A 21,378-nucleotide genomic window follows, 5' to 3' on the forward strand; every position below is an offset into this window, starting at 1 on the left:
AGATCAAAGAGAAAAAAAGAAAAGGATTAAACTGGAAACCTCATGGCAGTATGGTGAGAGAATGTGCTCTCCCTTTAACAGCGTCATGTTAACAGCATTACAGCGTGAAAACCATTACAGCTTCATCAGTCTGATCCGCAAATGGAAACCAGAAGATCTACTACAGTGTTTAGTAAAATCATCTTTCTTAAAGGGATGAATGTGGATGTTAACGCCGAAGAGTTTTTGTAGGTTTAGAAAAGAAAGCTTTTTTTATACACCTTTATACTACGTACGTACTTTTTTATTTAGGTTGTTTATTATTTAGCTAGTATTTAATGTTATTTAGTCTTCATTTTAAATGTAGTTATTTATGCATTCATTTGGATATTTTTTACTATATGGTTTATTGATTTATTAATTTTAATTTTTATTCAAATGTATTTTTCTTTTTAATTTATTTCTCAATTATATATGTATCCATTTGTAATTATTTTATTTACTATACGGCTACATATTTTGTATTTAATGTGAAATATCGTTATTTATGTCAATTTTAACAATACTTATTTTATGTTTAACCTTTAATTATTTAGTTTTATTGATTTACTCCCATACTGCAGGCAGGCTTAGTCAACTCACAGCAAGAAGGTCCTTGGTTCGATTCCCAGTCGGGACAGGGCCTGCATGTCCCCCCTGTGTTTACGTGGGTTTCCTCCGGGTGTTCCAGTTTTCCCCCACCATGTACTGTATGTTGGGATAATTCTCCTGTCAGTGCCCTTGACCAAGGTACTGGCTTAGAGAGTTGGTCCCTGAGGCTGGGCACAGTGGCTGTCCTGCTCTTAATACTTAATGCAGAGAAATGCATTTTGAGGCTAAAGAATGACCTTGGAGCTTTCCCTCCTAAACCTTGCCTCCGGGACGCCACTTGACCAGACAAGGATTAACTTGTGAAAAGCTGTAGTAAAGTATTTTTTAGCTGTATGGGTGGGAGGGCAATGATGAAAAGTGGAAATACAAAGCACGCGTGATTATCCTGCTGAAGGTTGACGCTTCGGCTCCAGGGAGTCCCCGCTGGGATCGAGCACTTCGTGAGCCTTTGTCAAAGTGGCGTTTAACCAGGGAGAGAGCTAACCCGAGCTGTAGTCAGAGTGATGAAGTGGACGGTGTATGGACTCGTATAATTGGACGGTGTGGAGTGTATGGAACATCAGCGGCTGACGGACTCCCTGCAGACTGATGAGAAGCTGCTTCCTCTCAGCCCACGGACACATTATTAAAATCACATCTTACACTCTATATATTCATTACATCACATTTCATTTTTAAAGGAGACATCCAGCACTGGGAGGGAATAAAAAAAATTACGGCCTGACAAAATGATAACTGCAGAGAAGTAGAACTCACCATTAAGTAATACTGCTGGTGCAGTACTTCACTGTAACAAGACTGGGAATCCAAATCAGTCTGGGTTTGTAGGTTGATAACACAAATAACATTTCAATTATGTTATAAATGTCCAGAGAGTGATATGTTATAATATTTCATGCCGGATATTCCAAGTTAGGTCTATCCAGACACAAAAGACTCCATCAACACTATTGTGGGACGTCAAAAGTCTCCACTGAAACCATAAAATTAAACTATTTTAGACTCAGTAGCTCCTTAAGGCACTAACTGAGCATGAAGACCTCACATATGTTGTATGGATCAATAAACCAAGCAGCTGTGTGTTCGATCTGTTACCTGGGAGCACTCGTAGCTCGGCATCCGTCCCAGTCCTGGTGCTGCTGGGGTTGTCGGCCAGACAGCGGTACGTGGCCGAGTCTGGCGGCTGGACGCGGCTGACCTGCAGAGAGCCGGAAGGCAGCACCGCTAAACGGGAGTCGAGGTCAAAGGTCAGTGGTAGGTCTTCTCGGTTCTTCTGCCAGCGAATGACGGGCGTCGGGTCACCCGAGACCTCACAACGCAGCAGGGCGGTGTCGCCGAGGTACGAGGAGACAGACTCGGTGGGGACAACCACCTTCAGAGGACCTGGAGGGAGGCGAGAGAGGGACGGGTTTATAAAGAGAAGAATGTATTGATAGAATTCACTCAGCGTAAATCTACATATTTTATTGACTGTTTCTTTGACTCTTGCCTAAAGCGTCCTGTTTTCACCGCATGCAGTGATTTTTCATTTTGACCGTTGGTTGTAACAGGGAAAAGCAAACTGAAAGCAGTGATCCACAACAACACCAACGCAGGGGAATCAGGAATGTCAACTGAACACAACTAAGCTGAACTCGGTCCAGTTCAGAAGAAGGCTGAGCTGTAAAGAACACAGCTGAGCGGTACTAAAATGTATTTATATAAACTATGTGGAACTGTCAAAAATGATACTGTATTGAACCGGACTCTACTGAACTGCACTGTTTCAAACTGTCCTGAATAGTCAATAATACCGGTAGAATTGAGAACTGTGCTAAAGTGTAATGTTGTGTACTGTACTGACGGGAAGTGAATGGCCATTACTTTGATCACTAATACCACTACTTCTGTCTTAACTACAGTACTTTAATCATTACTAATGGAAATACTTGTACACCTAAATCTACTAAAACTACTGCTGTCAGTAGTGCTGTTAGTACTGCTGTCAGTGCTAATGGTGCTCCTGCGTCAGAGACAAAAGACACACAGCAGCAGCAGGGGGCAAGAAGAAGACGTGAGCTGACAGTAAAGGCTTTTCAGGTCAACAAGAAGAGAAGTGAGGCACAGCAGGTGTATTTGTGTGAGAAAGAGACTCTGAACAGCGGGAGGACGGATGAAAGTCAGACAGAAAGCAAGAAGGACAGAAAGACAGGGATGGCGTGGACAGGCAGTGTCCAGTCGGCTGTGTTTAGGACACACGTTGTTTCCTGTCTGGTCAGATTCACTTCAACCACAAACAGCCTGTAGCCACGTAAACACATGACCCTGCTGACAGCCAGCTCACTCCTCTCTCACACTGAAAAGCCCGGTTATTTTATCATCTGACGCTCACTCTCTGGGAGGGGTTCACATGGGCCCATTAGTCTTTTTCTACGGGGGTCACTGATCCATCAAAGTGAACATAATATAATACTGTGAAAATTGCTTTCATTACAAAGCACAGTTAATCTTTCTTCCTAATACTTTTGTGAGGCTTCTCTGTTTGCCTTTCAACCTCATGTTGACAACAAGACTCTGAGAAGTCACTAGTCCTGGCAGGTGGCGAGAAATATTTCCAGCACGTACGTTAGATTATGACTAGATAAGATAACTTTACAAATCCCAGAGGGGAAACTACTTTGGTTGCCCATGCACAGTCAGAAAATAAAAAGAGACAGTGCGTAGGTGTCTCCGTCATTCTGCAATTACACCCCCAAACCCTAGTCGGCAGTAGCGCTAGTGTCCACTGTGTCGACTTTTGCCGGCCGAGCAGGCTAACTTCCGGTTTAGCCCTCAGCTAACATGAATGGGAGTAAAATTTTATATACATGTGGCTGGTATAGTCTTTTTAAATGTTATCGACAGAGTGGATCACATTCTGATAGTGAAACCAGTCATTTCGCTCAGGTTGTGACGGTCAAATATATCGATCCACTGTGCTACAGCCGCCGTTTTGGCAGCTAGTAAAAGTCACTTCAAAGCACGGGCACTTCCTTTCCGCTCAGAGGCATTGCGAGGCTACCCAGCCGACCAATCACAGTGCTTACGGTCTGCATCGACTCGACGTGTAGTTACATTTTTGAGGAGGTGCACGTCAGGCAACGGCGTAGCCCTGTAGCCTATGCCATCACCTACAGTGTTGATTCGACGCAGAAGTATAAATTACACTTAATGACACATTCCAAGAGGACATTAGTGTGGCTCAGGAGCCCGTCCAGATACCAAATTAATAAACAAAGTAGGCAACTTGAAATGTACTATTGCCAGATAAGAGCGAACTGTAAAGGTTTTAATTTAGTTCAAGATAAACAGTGAGACAGCAACTAAACTCTAAAAATGAGAGACCAGCATTGATTCTGCCCTTGATCTTGGCAGGCAATTGGGCCTTTTTTTTGTGGCATTTCTTGGCTTTGTTTGGGAGCACAAGAATAAAGATTACAAAAAACGAGGAAAAAGGGAGAAGCAAGAAAGATCCAACTGGATTCAAACCAGGGACATTCCGGTTTATGGATGGCGTCTCAACCCCTAAGCCATGGCACACTTTGAGTCAAACCCTGGATCGATAAAAGTAATTTATTTTCTTATATGCAGTATTTAGTTCCTTAAATTTCTAGAAAAGGGATGTTTTATAAGCAAATTCTGTGTCTTTTAAAAATTATATTTGGAGAAAAAACATTGCATTTTGCTTTGCAGTTTTGACACACTAGCAATGTTTCGCTGCTCATGTTTTAAAATTTAGTGTGGTTATGAACAAGTTTCTAAATCACAAGAGTCCCAAATATCTTTCAGCATATGAATCTTCGTGAAGACTTTTCAGCTAGGGAAGAGAGAGAAAAATAAATGCATTTTGGAGTCTCATTTTCCTCGCAGTTTGTGTTATGTTGTTTTCATGCTGGTTTGACTCTCCGCCGGGAAACTTTAACTCTGACACAAACACTAACTTTCTCTTTCTGTTCTGTAACATTAGAAAGGCTTCAGTTTGACTCTTGAATCGGGGGACGAGCCGCCACTGGATGCAAGTTTATTCGTCTTCACAGCAGCCAGGACTTGAGCCGCTGTGACATCACACAGATTGGAGGCGACAGGAACGCTCATGTGAATTTGTATTGTGTGTCTTATATAAGTTCGGCTGCTGTCTGTTCCTATGTGGATCACAATGCTGCCTACAGCTGCACACACACAGTCTTGTCTTTGTCACTTGTGAGGACACTGTATTGATGTAGATTTCATTCCTGGAGGCTTAACCTAACACTTCAGTGTAACTGCTGAACATCTAATCTATACGTCCTAAACAAGCGCTTTTCATCTTAACCCCAGAAAAGTCTTGTGTTTGTGTGGACTTGCCATTGGTCCCCACAAGTGTTGTGAGTCCTCATAATATTGGTGTGTGACTGGTTTTTTGTCCCCATGGGATAAATACACGAGGTACTCATGCAGTATAAATACATGAAGACACTTTGTGCAGCAACTTCCCAGAATGTGACAATTTCCCATGAAGCCTATCAAGAGCTTTGCCTTACGGCTCAGCTCTCTTTTCGTCACAACGGTGCGGTAAAGTAAGTGCAATACCGCCCCTGCTGCTCTGTATCTCCTGCTCCAGTCTCCCCTCACTCATGAACAAGACCCCAAGGTACTTGAACTCCTTACTTGGGGTAAGGACTCATTCCCTACCTGGAGTTGGCACTCCACCCGTTTCCTGCTGAGAACCATGGCCACAGATTTAGAGGTGCTAATCTTCTTCCCAACCGCTTCGCACTCTGCTGCGAACCGATCCAGTGAGAGCTGAAGGTCATGGACCGATGATGCCATCAGGACCACATCATCCGCAAAAAGCAGTGACGAGATCCCAAGCCCACCGAACCGCAGCCCCTCTTCGCCAAGACTATGCCTCGATATCCTGTCCATGAATATCACAAACAGGATTGGTGCAGCCCTGGCAAAGGCCAACCCTCACCTGGAAAGAGTCCGACTTACTGCCGAGTACTCTGACACAGCTCTCGCTTTGGATGTACAGGGATTGGATAACCCTAAGAAGGGCCCCCCTAACCCTATACTCCCGCAGCACCTCCCACAGTATCATGCACATGTAGACTGGATGGGCATACTTCCTTTGCCACTGTGGAGTTGTTTGACTACCTCAGTGACTTCCTCCAGGAAAATTGACGAGAAACTCTCATCAGCCTCCAGCTCTGCCTCTACAAGAAAGGGCGTGTCAGTCGGATTTAGGAGTTCCTCAAAGTGTTCCTTCCACCGCCCAATTACCTCCCCAGTTGAGGTCAACAGGGTCCCATCCTTACTGTACACAGCTTGGACGGTTCCCCTCTTCCCCCACCTGAGATGGCGGACAGTTCTCCAGAAACACTTTGGTGCCGACCGAAAGTCCTTCTCCATGTCTTCTCCGAACTTCTCCCACACCCGCTGCTTTGCATCTGCCACAGCAGAGGCTGCAGCCCTTCGGGCCTTTCGGTACCTTGCAACCGCCTCCGGAGTCCTCTGAGACAACAGATCCCGGAAGGCCTCCTTCTTCAGTTGGGCGGCCTCCCTGACCACCGGTGTCCACCACGGTGTTCGAGGGTTACCGCCCCTTGAGGCACCTAAGACCTTGAGACCACAGCCTTCCGAACAGGCTTTGAACATTGCCCACTCATGTTCAATGTCCCCAACCTCCACAGGAATGCCAGAACAGCTCCGCCGGAGGTTTGAGTTGAAGATCTCACGGACAGGGGCCTCCTCCAGACGTTCCCAGTTCACCCACTACACTTGTACACTTATGAGCATCCTTATGCTCGAACATGGTGTTCGTTATAGACAATACATGACTAGCACAGAAGTCTAACAACAAACACCCACTCAGGTTCAGATCAGGGGGGCCGTTCCTCCTGATCACACCTTTCCAGGTATCTACATCATTGCCCACATGCACGTTGAAGTCTCCCAGCAGAACTATGGAGTCCCCTACTGGAGCCCCATACAGAACTCCATTCAGGTTCTCCAAGAAGGCTGAGTACTCTGAATTGCTGTTTGGTGCATATGCACAAACAACAGTCAGAGTTTCCTCCCCCCACTACCCAAAGGCGTAGGGAGGCGACCCTCTCGTTCACCGTAAGACGTAGTGCTCAGCTGGGGACTTGTGAGTATCCCCACACCCGCCTGGCGCCTCAAACCTTGAGCAACTCCAGAGAAGAATAATGTCCATCCCCTATCAAGGAGTACGGTTCCAGAACCGAGACTGTGCGTGGAGGTCAGCCCCACCAGATCTAACTGGAAGTGCTCCATCTTCCGCACAAGTTCCGGCTCCTTCCCCCACAGAGAGGTGACGTTCCATGTCCCCAGAGCCATCCTCTGCTTCCCCGGTCTGGTCCGTCGAGGCCCCTGACCTTCACTGCCACCCCTGTGGCAGCGCACCCGACCCCTGCGAAATCTTCCGATGGATGTTGGGTCCAAAGGATGGAGAGGGGGGTGCCACGTTGCTTCTTTGGGCTATGCCCGGCCGGGCTCCTTAGCAAACCCAGCCACCAGGCACTCGCCGACGTGCACCTCCCTCTGGGCCTGGCTCCAGACGGGGGCAGGGTCTCTCCTCCTCTTCCTCATTTTGTCATCAGGGGTCTTTGTGAACCATTCTCAGTCTGGCCCATAACCTGGAACCACTTTGCCTTGGAAGACCCTACCAGGAGCACTAGGCTCCAGACAACACAGCCTCCAGGTTCACCGGGGCACGCAAACCTCTCCACCACGATAAGGTGATGGTTCCCGGAAATATCATCAATATTTTAAATTTAATCACACATGTGTAGCATAGCACCATATAAATGGTCCATCCTGTCTGATTTACACTCCAAGAACTGCGAGATATCACTGCACTGTTTATCTAACTAGTGGAAACTAACATTAAAAGCGTACAACAGCAGACCTATTTTAATTTCACAGAAGAGATCTGAGATGTGGGAGGACATTTAGAGAGATAGATCAGAGATCATAACCAGGAAGATGTTCTCCAGCACCACCTTCCCTCAAACAGCAACTAGGTCCAACCTGCGGTACTGCTGTACTGTATTCAGCTCTATGTCCTGTTACGTAGTGTTTTTCAGTGTCTCACGTGAAAGCAAAGGCAACCATGTGAAGGTCAAAGCTAACAAAAATAGAAATGAAATAGAAGTCAATTGTTATCAAAAACAACAGCAAAAGAACTATAGTCAACAAACTATTGAGCATAGTTTACTATTGACCATCTACTTTTTAGATCCTGACATATCCCCAGATCCCCCTATAGCAAAACTGACCTGGGTGCAGGTGGAATTATCTTACCCGATTGGATGATGTTTTTCTACAATCTGAAGATGAGACTAAACAAATCCATAACTAAGACAAAAGTTGTGTACAGGCAGATTTTTTATTATTTTATTTATCTGTGGCATCATATTTATTTTTCACTAGAACTCATCTGAGAACACATTGGCTGAATATGATAAACCTGAGTGAATAGCCTGAATCCAAAGTGCAGAGTTGGGAGTTTACAGAGATCTTCAGTCAGTCAGGAGATTTTGATCACACAGAATGAAAAAACCAAGATAAAGTAAAACAGCAGCATGAAGGAAAGTCAGAGAAGAAGAGAAACGGGTCAAACCATCAGGATGGGAAGAGAAGAGGAGGGATTAAAAAAGAAAGGAAAAGACTGAGATGAAGAAGACTGATAATAACATGCAAATCAGAGCGAACAGGTGAGGGCAGCAGAGGGATTTGGGGATGCCCTGCTCTGAACTGCCACCATGGGAACGATTATTATCTGCTTCTGTGGGTTGAACCTCGCTCCTCCTCATTGCAGTTAATTGTGATTTGTCCGAATCCGCAGAGAGTCGATGGCTAACTGGGGATGGATGGACTGAAGGCCGTTCCTTCTGTGTCTCCATGGCTGTGACAGTTTGTGTTTGAAATGAGAGCAAAAGAAAACCCAGATACGTTTTGGACACTGTTACATGTTCATTTAGGTGACTGTAAGCCAAAAAACAAAGTCATAAACTTCTGGGTCACTGTGTGAAACAGTTTTCTCATAGAGGTTGTGGGGTAAAACGTGCCGGTGATGTTGGGACAAGTTGAGGGCAAGTTCAATGGCTCCAAAGGTTGGAGCAAGGTATGTAATTATCTCCTGCAAGGGGTCTCTAACAAGAAGAAATAGTGTGACGGTGTCTTCACCACCATTGTATTCACTGTGAGTTAGCTGCTCCTGGTCAGAATACTAGTGTTCAACGTTCAGGAGGTTTTTACCAGAGTGCGAATTATCCCCAGATGTCTCCTCCTCTCCAATACAAACGAACCAGGTGAATAAACCAGTAGAATAAAGCAGTTTTATGTTAAAAATCACCTGATGCTTGTTTCTCTGATAATTTAAGATCCAGACGTCTGATGACAAAAATCATTCATCTGCTTAAAATATATCGTTAAAAACGACCAAGATCTAAAAAATATATCATAAAAATGTGGCTTAGCACTGGTTAAAGTGTCAATTTACAACACAACGACCAACCACAACACTGAGGCATGCCCAAAAGGCATATGACGCATTCACAGGTGACCAAATCAAATGCACAATTACTTTAATAAAATCTGTGGATTACTCTGGGCTTGAAAATTATTGGAAGCATTTGGAGTAATGTAGATCATTTTTATATTAGTTTTTAAAGGTGGCACTATTTACCCCTAGACAGCTCACTTTACCCCATCTTTTGTTTTGTTGCTCCTTCTTGTTTTATTTTCACTGGAATTGATGAATTAAGACAGATAAATTCAGTCCATAAATCTGTTTTTTTTATCCCTCCAACAACTAGAAATGTCAGCTAACATTGCTAGCAGTGGCATGACATTACTGAAATGCAAAATGTTGCTCAATATTGTGGACGTGTAGGAGAAGCACAGGTGTTACTAATAGCATTAACAATGGCTCTGTTCTATTTGGAGTGTATCAGTAAGCCATGACAGCGAGGCAACATGCACAAGAGACTCTAACACAAGTCTAACACAATACCCATCACTATTGCATTAGATACTTAGGTAGCATGGAAAACAAGGACTTTCAGAGCACTTCCACATTCCACAAGCATCATATGAAGTGGAGGAACTACATATATAGGCCTATATGATTCAGAAGATCACAGCGGCCCCAAATCATACCAGGGTTAAACTCTGGCTGGGATTTTATTTGCTTTAATCACTGAACTCACCCTGCTTATATTTGGGACCTCTGTGATCTCTACGGGACAGGGCTTTAATTAATTTCCCACAAAACTCTTGCTCAGCAAAAAATGAAAAATATGCTACTATCAAATACTTTATTTTAACCAGTATGAATATTTTTAAATTAATATAAATTAGGCAATCAAATAACATATCAAGTACAAAAAATGTCTAATTGGGACTCTGCTTTTACAGTTTTGTTTCAGTTGCTAAGAAAGCCACTTTTTCAAAACTCTTCCCACAGTCTCTTCACCTCCAAAAGTCACTCAAACCACCAAAACACTTCATAGAAAAAACACACTGACCTACAAAACACTGACAAGCATTACGTAATTTGATTAACTTTTATCTTCGATTTTTTCACATAAATCAGTATTTCATTATAGAATACAGTTGTTTTCAGTCACTTTGGTACATTTCTCAGATCAGAATTGAAATTTTACTTGTTCAACCTCCATATCATCTATTCACCTGTGCACATAGCAATTTCTGTCTTTTGAGAAATTGCAAATTGACACATTTATACGAATGATTATGTATTGTCTGCTGTTTCCTACATTATTATGTCATGTTGAACATAATGTATTATAAAGGTTCTCTGTTAAATAGCTTGAATAGACGTTCATTGCGTAAGTCACTACATGCAAAATGGTTGAACATGTCATAATCTGCAAAGCATTTTGTCTACATGTCTATATGTAAATGTGTCCTACAGTAAATTGATGAGGATATCGATTGTGTTGTGAATAAGAATCTGTGGGTTTCCATGTTTCCATTTCTTATTTTGTTATTGTGCAATGCAGTGCTGTAAAATAGTCTCGTTTTTTTATTTTCTGCACCACAATTACATGCTCTGTCAACAAATTAAGGTGCATACAGTAAAAGCGTCACTGTGAATCCTGTCCAATCTCTTGAAATGTACAACTCTGTACTGTTGAAATTGATCTATGCAGGTGTTGAAGTAGTAATGAGAAAAGCCTTCATGGATTTTGGAGAAAGTTGTCATTGAATGCATTTTGTGTGAAAGCAATGAAAAATGATTCACAGTTTGGTCCACATACACTTCTGTTTCGCTGACTGTGTGAAGAGTTTTGACAAATGCAGGATAGCAATTGAAATAAACCCCTGCAATTAATTTGTTTGTTTTTTCTCTCATTCTTTTGCTGTAGTCTGTATTCCTCTTTATTCTCTCTCTCTGCTCATTCTTCCTCAGTCACCAGTTAACGGACATCACTGAGTACACCCATACCCCCTTACCATTGCATCTATAGCGACCAGTATTAAACAAGAACAATATAGAACGCATGTTGAACAAACCAACCCTTATTAGTACTTGGGGAACAGAGGTAAAATGTGGTGGTGTATGCAATTAGAAGTGAAACTGAAAATCCATTTTCAGCAATGTGTTTTGACATATTGAATGCTGCAGCGCAACTGTTCTGCATTGTTTTCTTTGCCATAAAACAACCAGTAATTTTTAGTTTTCTGCACAGACTTTCATATAACTTTACTTCTCAAATATACACTGCTCAGAGAATTAATCATCACAGTATAACATCAAGACAATTAAACTTCAGGGATATCAATCTGTCCAGTTAGGAAGCATAGGCTATTGTGAATCAGTGTCACCTGTTTTGGTACAAATGAAAGTGACAACAGGTGCACTGGAGAGGCAACAGCAAGACAACCTAAAAGGGAATGGTTGTGCAGGTGGTGGCCACAGACAGGTGCTCTCTCATTATCCTTCCTGACTGATCTAGTTTTGTAGTTTCTAGTGCCTTTGTCACTCCTGGTAGCTCCTGGTAGCTAGTGTCTGACCAAACTGTCAGTAACAGACTCACATGAGGTGGGATGTAAATGTAAATGCTCCGTATTTGTATAGCGCCTTTCTAGTCTTTTCGACCACTCAAAGCGCTTTTACACTACATCTGCATTCACCAGTCATACATATTCATACACTGAGCCTAAGTGCTCAAACAGAAACTAACATTCACACACATTCATACACTGGCGGAACAGCCGCCAGGGGCAAATCGGGGTTCAGTATCTTGCCCAAGGACACTTTGACACGCAACCAGGGGGAAACAAGGATTGAACCTTGCGATTAACGGCCAACCCGCTCTACCTCCTGAGCCACAGCCGCCCCGTAACGTCCTCTAGTGGGATCACCAGAATTGGCAGGTCTGACCGTGACTGCTGCTAAGTACCGGTATGAAATCCTCAGAGCCATTGTCAGAACTCACGCTGGTGCAGTGGACCCTGGGTTCCTCCTGGTGCAGGACAATGCCCAGAGTGAGTGTGCAGGCAGTTCCTGGATGACAAAGGAATTGATGCCATTTACTGGCCCTCAGTTCCCCAGACTTGAATCCAATTGAAAACCTCTAGGATGTTATTTATCGGTACATCAACGCCGCCAAATAACACCACAGACTGTCGAGGAGCTCACTGATGCCCTGATGCAGGTCTGGGAGGAGATCTTCTAGGACACCATCCACCATCTCATCAGGAGCATGCCCAGACATTGTCACGAGTGCACAGACATGTGGGGACCACACACATTACTGAGACACATGATGAGTTGCCGTGATGAAAGTCACGCAAGTTGGATCAGCCTATGATTTATTTATATAAATATAATTCTGTTGCTTTGAATTTGAACCCAGCCCTCAATTGATCATGATTTTGAGAGGATTCGTACTTGTCTCAGACTCAGCTGATCCTGACAACAGCCCCGCGTTAAAAGTACCGGTTGTGGGAAGCCCCAGGTAAAATGTTGTTAAGTTCCTGAATTGGAAAAGGGATAGGTCATGGTGACAGAAGTAAACGCTAAAACCACATGCAGGTGTCTCTCTCTCTCTCTCTCTCTCTCTCTCACACACTCACACTCTCTTACCTCCCTGACAGCTGCACCTGCTGGTCTCCTGTCTCTGTAATCGCACTAAGAGGGAGCATGAGAGTCACTCCAGAGACCAAAAATTCACCACACAAAAAGCGAGCTGAAGAGTTGACTATCTGACACACACTGAGCCAGTGTTGGGCCTCACAGTCATGGCTATAGTGTTTTAGACAAAGAACAGGCCTAAAGACAAAGAGACACAGCTCCTAAAGCCCGGACATGAGGCCTGTCTCAAACAAAGGTGTCAGGGATCAAAGGAGAAAGCTCACAACCACGGGTCCGTTAATTTACATTTACCTGTGAATGTAAACTTGGAAAAAAGCAGCTGGGAAGACCAGATGCGATCAGTTTCAGTTGAACAGCAATAAAGTTTCTCACAAAAGCAGGGTTTGAACTGGAAAGAAAAGTGGTGATGACAGATAGATTCATTCAGCTCCAGATACTACACCTTTTTAAAATGTGCTCAGAAATATGAGAAGCTAAAGAATATAATGGAATGTCGGAGTAGTAAGGACACCATCCAGCAGTATCTCAGGCTGACTGTGTGGTTGACCTGTCGTTCATCACTTCATGCTGCTTCAAAGAATGAGAAATGTTTTTAAACTGCTAATATATGCAGAAAGTTCAGCTCTGCTCTGTGCTTTAGCAACATTTATAGAGTTTAGAGAATCTTCATTTTCAACATAGCCAAAACTACATGCAAATTGTTTTTTGGTAGTTTTAATGTTCTTGATATGTCTGTTGATTGGTGACAGTACAGCAGGTCAGAAAATGAAGTTATGTGAGCACAAACTTAATTTGTTGCAACCTGTGGCTAATTGATGATGTGAATGATCCCATATGATTAGTCTCAGATTTTACTGTCCCTCCTCATACATTTTTCCCCCTACAGAGCAAGAAATCGGTCAAACTTGTGAAGAGCCGTCATACAGTGTATTGTCCACAGTGCAAAGCTTTGTGCCTCTTTGTCTATTAATGTCTTCCATAAACTGTATTGATCTTAAACCACTCCACTTACTAAATTACATTACAGCAGAATTACTTTGGTTCTATTAAATAGATTTGAACAGTAAAATAAATGGAGGAGGCCAAGCAATATTGTGTGTGTGTCGCCACGGTAACTGTCAAGGACAGGCCAAGGTGTTATGGAAACATGTGAATGAGGGAATCTCCTCTTGTTTCCTTCTCTCCTCTATTTTGGGAAAAAGCCAGGAAGTGGACCTTGAGTTGAGATTAACAAATCATATTTTTGCATTACGGAGCCAAGTGGAGGCAAACTGTTTCAACTCAGAAAAGACGAGGGCCTAAAGTTAAGCACTGTGTGTCATTTGTGTGTTGTTGAATGGAATAGAACAGAGCAGTCTCTTACCAGCCACAGTGACCCTGGCGCTCTGGCTAACGATGCTGCCCAGTCCGTCCAGCGTGGCGAGGCACTGGTATTCGCCCTCGTCAGGCCGGTGATGCCGTGAGTGCACAACATTCTGCACCAGCAGAGAGCCGTTAGCCAGCTGCCGCCGCCGCTCGTCCACCACTGCACTGAGCAGCACGCCGTCCTTACGCCAAGTGATGGTGGGAGGCCCCGCCACCGCATCAGACTCTGCCTGGCAGTCGAGCTGCAGCACGCCCCCTCGCACCGTCACCGTGTCCTGAGGCTCCTGGGTGAAAGTGAAGTCCACGAAGCCTCCGAGACTATATGAGGAGGAAGATGAGGAGGCATCTGAGGCTATCAGAGGAGAAGAGATGAGGAGGAGTTAGAAGTAGGCACAGAAACATGAGATGACTGACAGAACAGTTATTTATTCATGCAAACGCTCTCCATCACATAGACTGACAAAACAAATTAAACAGGGTGTCCAGTAGAGCGCATTATTCAGTACAATATATAATAAATCAAAACAAAATAAATAAAGCAGTAAGTCTGAAGGTAAAACAAATCTCATAACGTGGATCAAAAGCATCCAGGCACTGGGGGCCCCAATTTTCATTCTGAGTCAACAAACTGATTAGTTAAAAATTTGTTTGAGTGTACACCACTTTTCTCAATGTTAACTGAGATGACCTTCACATGTGTCCTGCTTTACTGCCTGTCTGAATGACCACAAAAAGGGGGACCATTGGTGTCATTGATTTCTGCTCGAGGGCCCCATTGCAGCCCTGGCCATGGCTGTAATGGCTGTAAGTGGAATATAAATCAATTCCAGAAATTTCTGTAACCAAATTCTGGTTCTTTTCATCTTTTCCAACATGAACTGAGACAATCAAACAGTTTTACAGGTGGTCAAACCCATAACCCACAATGCCTTTCTCTGCACGGTGTTAGTTTCAGAGCTTCGGCAGGTGAAGAAGGACTACAGGTTGTGTTTATTTTCTCATGTTTTTATTCATTTATTTATGTTCTGGTGGATGTATTTATTCATCTTTGTCATTTTGTCAGAAGCGTCTCTTCACAGCAGAGAACATGAGTGAGTTTAGCCTCCGACCTGTAGTGCTTTGCTCTGCAGGATGACTCATCATCCCATCCGAAGCCACATCAACCTGTTGTATTCTCTGATTTTCTGATTTTATATTTTGTTTAATCTCGTGAAAGGCTCTGACAACGGCGAGCGGCTGTGGTGTCTCTCCTCTCGTCTTTGATGTCAACGCTGCTAAAAAGTCTTTCATCCTGATCAGAGAGGCAGTTTGTTCGGTTAAAGCCGTCGTTCAGCGTCTTTGTGTTTCCTGGAAAGACTGAACGGAGCCTCAGAACAACCTGAAGTCACATCATTACGGCATAAAGCCGACTTTGAAGCGCAGCAGATGTTCTTTTTTTGTGTAGGATTGTACTGACGTTCCTTCTAAAGCTTCACAGCTTCAGTTTCTCTTGGAGAAACACTCTCACACATCAGGTACAAAAACTAAATACTCTCTGGGTCTATTCCCAGCTGGGACAAGAAAACAAATAGAAGACACTCAACCTAAAAGCCATTTATAACTTAATTCCATTCACTAGTTTTTCTTATTCAGATAATAGACAAAACACAGAACCAGAAGTTAATAAGAACCAGTATCATTAGCACAGGGCAGGAGTTTTTAGATTTTATCTATTTTAAGCAAGTGCTTGTAAACTCAACACAACCTATTAAACTAAAACTAAACACAAATAGGTAATTCATAACTTTGTCTCTATTGTCCTGATAATTAGTGCCAGATTAAACAGTTATTAATTATTAGAAGATTATAGACCAATTTTGTATCTCTTGACATATGGAGGATGAAATATGATCTACCCATAAATAAACTAGAGTCACAGCTCAAAATGATCAACTAAAACAGAAATTAAACAGCAAAGCGGCTGTGTAAAGAGTCACTGCGCAGCAAAAACATTTTTTTCACTAGCAAGATTTTCAGAAAATATATATATAGCAAAGAAGAGAAGTTTTCAACCAGTATATATATTTCTTGCATAAAAATTAGGCTATTGATCAACATATCCATCTTTGTTTACCATGCCAGTAAATCTGAATGAATAATACTTTGGTGCTTATGGTTTCTATACATATATATATATATAGGTACTGATCTAATGGTGTGTAGCACGTCCATACTAACAACAGTACTTGTGTGCGTGATTGAGGCAGCTTAGAACTAGCTCAGCGGTGGGCTTTAAGAGGTTCTGTACAACCAAAGAACCAGACCCAGCGTCTCATTGAGACATGCGGCTCTTTGGCTTTTTCTGACATGATGATATGGATGATACATTTATTACAGCCATCTTCGAAAGTATCTGTCTCTCTGCATGTTTCACCTTGTGCTGCTGCAGCCATTATGTTAATGTGACACTCAGTTTAGACTTGTGTCGTGAGAGTGCTGTCTGGACATTAACGTCAAAGTGACCAACTGCCGTCAGATTAACATAAAAAGGCTCAAGGGGAACAAACGTACCAGTCACACACACACGGGGATCATTTGCCCCGCACGGACCCCCCGCCTTTCTCTCTTATCTCCTGTCCTTCCCCTCACTTCTTCTTTCTCTCACTCTTTCCTTTCCTTCACGGTTTCCTTCTTATTGATTCCCCTTCAGCAGTCCTCCCCCTCTCTCTCTCTATCAGTAAATCACCATCTTGACAGCTCTATCTTTACTCACTCCCACCAGTCACACACACACACACACACACACACAGTCACTTCATCAGTGAGTCCTTGTCCTTGTCCTGCAGTTTGATGCTATCACTCTCTTCTTCTCTCTTTTCACTGCCTGTTAGTTGTATTTTCTTCATAGTTGTATGGTAACGTGAAGCTCGCCCTCGTTTCCATATTTTTCAACACCATCGCTTTCTTTTACTGGTCTATTATTTCCGAATGATTTGCTAATAACTTCTAGGCACTTTCCTAGAAAGGACCACGTATTTTGGTACTGGGTACTGGGAAAATGCATACAGTGTGCAATTTGTACACTTCTCAATTAATAGACAGCCTTTTAATCAGAGCACAGCCAAAAATTTGAAATTTTGTCTACATACAATTCAACATGTACAGAACACTTCCAGTAATAAATGAATCCATATTTAGTTGGGTTTCAAATGAGCTTTCAAGGAAATCCCAAACCAGAGATATTTGCAGGACTTGCAGGTTTTTGTGGGTCTAAACTGATTTGGACCCATGAACAACCTCTGCATAAATTACTTTTCAAAAAAAGGAAACAGATCCAAAAGGCACTCAGACCTGGTCCATGACAGTCTTGGGATAAACCAGTGTGATTCCAGTCACATCTCAAGTGGCTGGCACTCACGAGAGAGGTAGAGCTGGTCGTCTACTAATAACAGGTGTTTCGATCCCCAGCATATTTTCAAGTGTCCTCCGGGAAGACACAAAACCTGAAATTGCCATTGATGTGTGCGCTATATAAATATAGCCGTGTATTTACTAGAAACAGAGTGGCCCTGTGAAGATGTGTTCAGCAGACACTCGGCTAGTCAGAAACGTGCTGCGACGCCACACTGGTTGGGAAACTCTGAGGCCCAGTTTTCTAATAGAGGTAGAAGGATACAGGGCCATTCAGGAGTTTAACTGATAAGATAAGAGTCAGTGACAGCGAGGTGGACAACAGCCAAGACCATCTGAACACACACACTCTCATAGTGGCTGACAACATGGGTTAGTGTCTGAATAGCAGACTGCATTAAGAATCTGGGCAGCGTCCAAAAACTCTGTGTGTGTGTGTGTGTGTGTGTGTTTAAACTCTGTGGCTGCTGCCTGCCAGCAGAGAGAGGCATCTTGATGGAAGGAACAAAGACTACGAGGGAAAAAAAGTGAACGATATCGTCCAAAAAACTAACACCCCCAATCTGTCACAGAGACGCAACGAAAACTATCAGACAGCAACATGGACCACTGACATGTTACTAAATAATCTAAGAAATATTCTGCAGGATGATGAAACAGTATCCTGAATTCATGGATAAATCCTGGAACCGTAAACCTCTGCCGTGTAGTATGCATGCACTGGAAAGTTATTTTAGACTTTGCGATCGGATTTAGCAGTGAGGAAATCCTCATGAGTTTAGCCTACAATCACTATCATGCACCTTAGAGACTTTTTCCGTGGATTGGGCGTATTCAGAAGAAAACACCAAGGTGATCTTTGACTTTTTGTGACTTTAATTTCAGGGAATGTCCGATTTTTATTGTTGTAAATTTGACACTTTCATCTAGGATTTTTTGTTTCTCAGTTTATGAACCCCACCCTGGCTCCGTATTTTTTGGACACCTAAAATAATCAATCTAAATATGTGAAAACACTAAAGAGAATTCAATTATAGCCTACAGATGAAACTGTCCCGTTAATTGACCCTTCGCTAAGCCCCCCCCCCCGAATACTCAGCTGGCCAATCACAGTGCAGTATAGGACTCGCTCTAACTGAGGTCCAACACTTTCATGGCTGCGCTCCATTCACTCTAATGCAAAAGGGGTCATTTTCTGGCTTTCTTCTGCCATATTTTTCCAAGATCTGGTCAAACTATGTTCCTGTAACTTTTAATAGTTACAGTCGCTACCCAGAGAGGTTGAAAGGAGAAGTACAATTTATTCTCTTTCCAAAACCTAAAATAAATCCAGAAAAATGTCGGCTGTGGATTGTTCCTAATGTAATGTTAGTTAGCTAACGCTAGCTAACTTCCTACTGAATGTAACGTAATAAAGCCCTACTGTTCTGCTTTTTAATGATTGTAATACTGAATAGAGGCCTACCCAGCTTTACATGAACAGTGTTGATCCTTAATATCGTTGTCTTTTGTCTCAATCGTCGGGGGATGCAGTGGTTCACTTGTACTGTGTGATCGGTAGGCTTTAGCTGCTATCTTTCATTTTTTCACGTCCGTTTGAATCAGTCTGAGTCAGTTTGGCAGCCTGAATACAACCTTCAAACATATAATGCAACTGCAAAACTGTCTGCTTCTCTCTAAGATTGGGCATGGCTTAGCAAAAGGTCAATTAATTAAGATCTCCTCCCTAAAATCACAGAGGCTGCAGGGCTCGCTGTAAGAACGCAGCCTAATGCTGCTGTGTTAAGAATAACTTCATTTCAGCTGCAACCGCAGTGGAACAAGTCAGGATGAGATCTAAAAATATTTTATCAAGTGGTGTGTATTAATATCCTACTTCTCATCATTAACGCTGTGTACAGATATGGTGTGTCCACGTATACAGGGTAAGCAGTTTAGAGAGGCAGCATAAATTGCCATGGAAACAGACCTCAGTTAACACCTGTCCACCTTTCGGAGCACGGGTTAATCGGGAAGTTAAACCCGACATCACAAAGTTACTCCAGAAGTTACCTGGAAGAGCCAGTTACCTCGCTTCGTAGTACAGGCCACAGTAGCAGTGTAAACTACTAACCCTAATAAACAAGCCCACCAAAATACCAATACCAAAACACAAGACCAGATAGTATATTAGACATAGTAAGCTATCATATGAATCTATGTGCCAGGAATACCCTGGGGACCGAATGAGCAGTTGGGAGAGTGAATGGGCTTCTCATGACAAAACTGTAGTGGATCATTTGATGATCAGGAATTCTCGGAGCAACTTGAATATTGGACAATACCCTAGACCATTTGAAATTGGGAAGACCTAAATCCTTTTTAAAACTTGTACAAACTGCTAATTGTTGTGTTGTGGACTGAGTAATTAGAGAGTAAAGTTTGGATACAAGACTAAACTGAGACTGGTGACTGTCCTTATTAAAGCCCGAGGGAACAACTTTTTATCCTCTTGCTAAGAAATTTGTGCAAGGAATCCTGTATAACCTGTTACGTAATCTTTGGAATACAATTTAAATAATGACCGTAATCTTTTCACCTGCAAAGCATCAAGATCATCACACTGCCTGGTCTGTGAAGAAAAGTGGAAAGTCTGCATTTCATGAAATCACTTCCACTTGAATTCATCGCTGAAGTCCAAGCAGCCTGCCAACACAGTGAGTCACAAAGTCTGTCCAAAGCAACATACATTCGCTAAGTATGTGAGAAGTCGAACACCTCTGGAACAACTAGGGGTTATGTTTCTTGGACACATTGGTGGATGTGTCACAGTGGGGAAGTGAACCCAAGTCTCTCACACCAAAGGTATGTGTCTTATCCACTGCACCATCACCACCCCTGTGTCACTGTTACTATGCATAAAACCAAAACTACATCACTGTTGTCAGATACATTTCAACCAGCCAACAGCAGAGGCCTGGACTACGAAGCAGGATTTGAGGTTAGAGAGGCAACAGGTTTTCAGTACCACTCGCCACAGTAACATATGCTGAATTTACTTGCTCCCAAGTCTGTTTCACACATCCTTTCATTAAAAGAAATGGTTTCATTGTTTTTTAGACTAAATATTATGAGCATATAGTTTTGTATTCAAGTTTAATATGAATTTGTTTATTATAACTTTAGGTTGCATTTCTTTCTTATATTATAGAGACTGGTGATGTAGCTCCCCACCTTTTGCTCTTTGGGCGCAGGTAAGGAGTTGAGTATTCAGTAGGCTAACTGTTCAGATAGTCTTTTGATCACTAATTGAGCACTTTTTATGGCATGAGTGGATTTTTCATTTTGTTATATGAAAGGTTTTGGAACATTTTTGAGTGGGGTTTTTTTGCGCATATTTTTAACCTTTTTTAAAAAACTGCTGGGTGTATTTTATATCTTTGCTACATTCCACTATGTTAAAGCTGGCGAGGTCCAACAGTAGCTGTAACAGTGATGGGAAGTCGACGGTACCAGCCAATAACGCAAAGAGTAGAAGGAAAAGAAGAACAGCAGCGCAATAATTCAAGGATGGATGATGCATTGCTCTACAGAGAATTTCACTCGCATATGCCCCTAAAAATAGATACACACAAACTGGGAAAATTTTTTTTATATTGTTATTTATTTATGAGCACAGTGTGCATTGTTCTGTTATGATTATTGACAAGTTACTACTTAGCATTAATAAACTAGAGACTAATTTAGGATAAAATTAATGACAACAACCTACAGAAATGAAATTGCTCTAACTGAAATTAATATTAGGCCTATATTAGTGGTAAACTATATGACTATATGAATATAGTAAAATTACATAACTTATA

The 21,378-nt window shown here is 42.6% G+C and overlaps 1 protein-coding gene across 3 annotated transcripts in view; it reads right to left on the minus strand.

Moving 5' to 3' along the window:
- Window positions 1-21,378, minus strand: part of dcc (DCC netrin 1 receptor) — a 318,930-nt gene that overhangs the window by 176,423 nt on the left and 121,129 nt on the right. For all 3 annotated transcript variants that reach the window (XM_038733764.1, XM_038733762.1, XM_038733763.1), the window contains exons 3-4: window positions 14,142-14,495; window positions 1,726-2,013 (exon numbers count right to left, since the gene is read on the minus strand). In XM_038733764.1, coding sequence (XP_038589692.1) covers window positions 1,726-2,013; window positions 14,142-14,495 — 642 coding nt within the window. The remainder of the gene's footprint in view (window positions 1-1,725; window positions 2,014-14,141; window positions 14,496-21,378) is intronic.

This window comes from Micropterus salmoides, unplaced genomic scaffold (genome assembly GCF_014851395.1).
Source record: "Micropterus salmoides isolate LMB-PRFRI ecotype aquatic unplaced genomic scaffold, ASM1485139v1 Ms_hic_scaffold_20, whole genome shotgun sequence".
Lineage (NCBI taxonomy): Eukaryota > Metazoa > Chordata > Actinopteri > Centrarchiformes > Centrarchidae > Micropterus > Micropterus salmoides.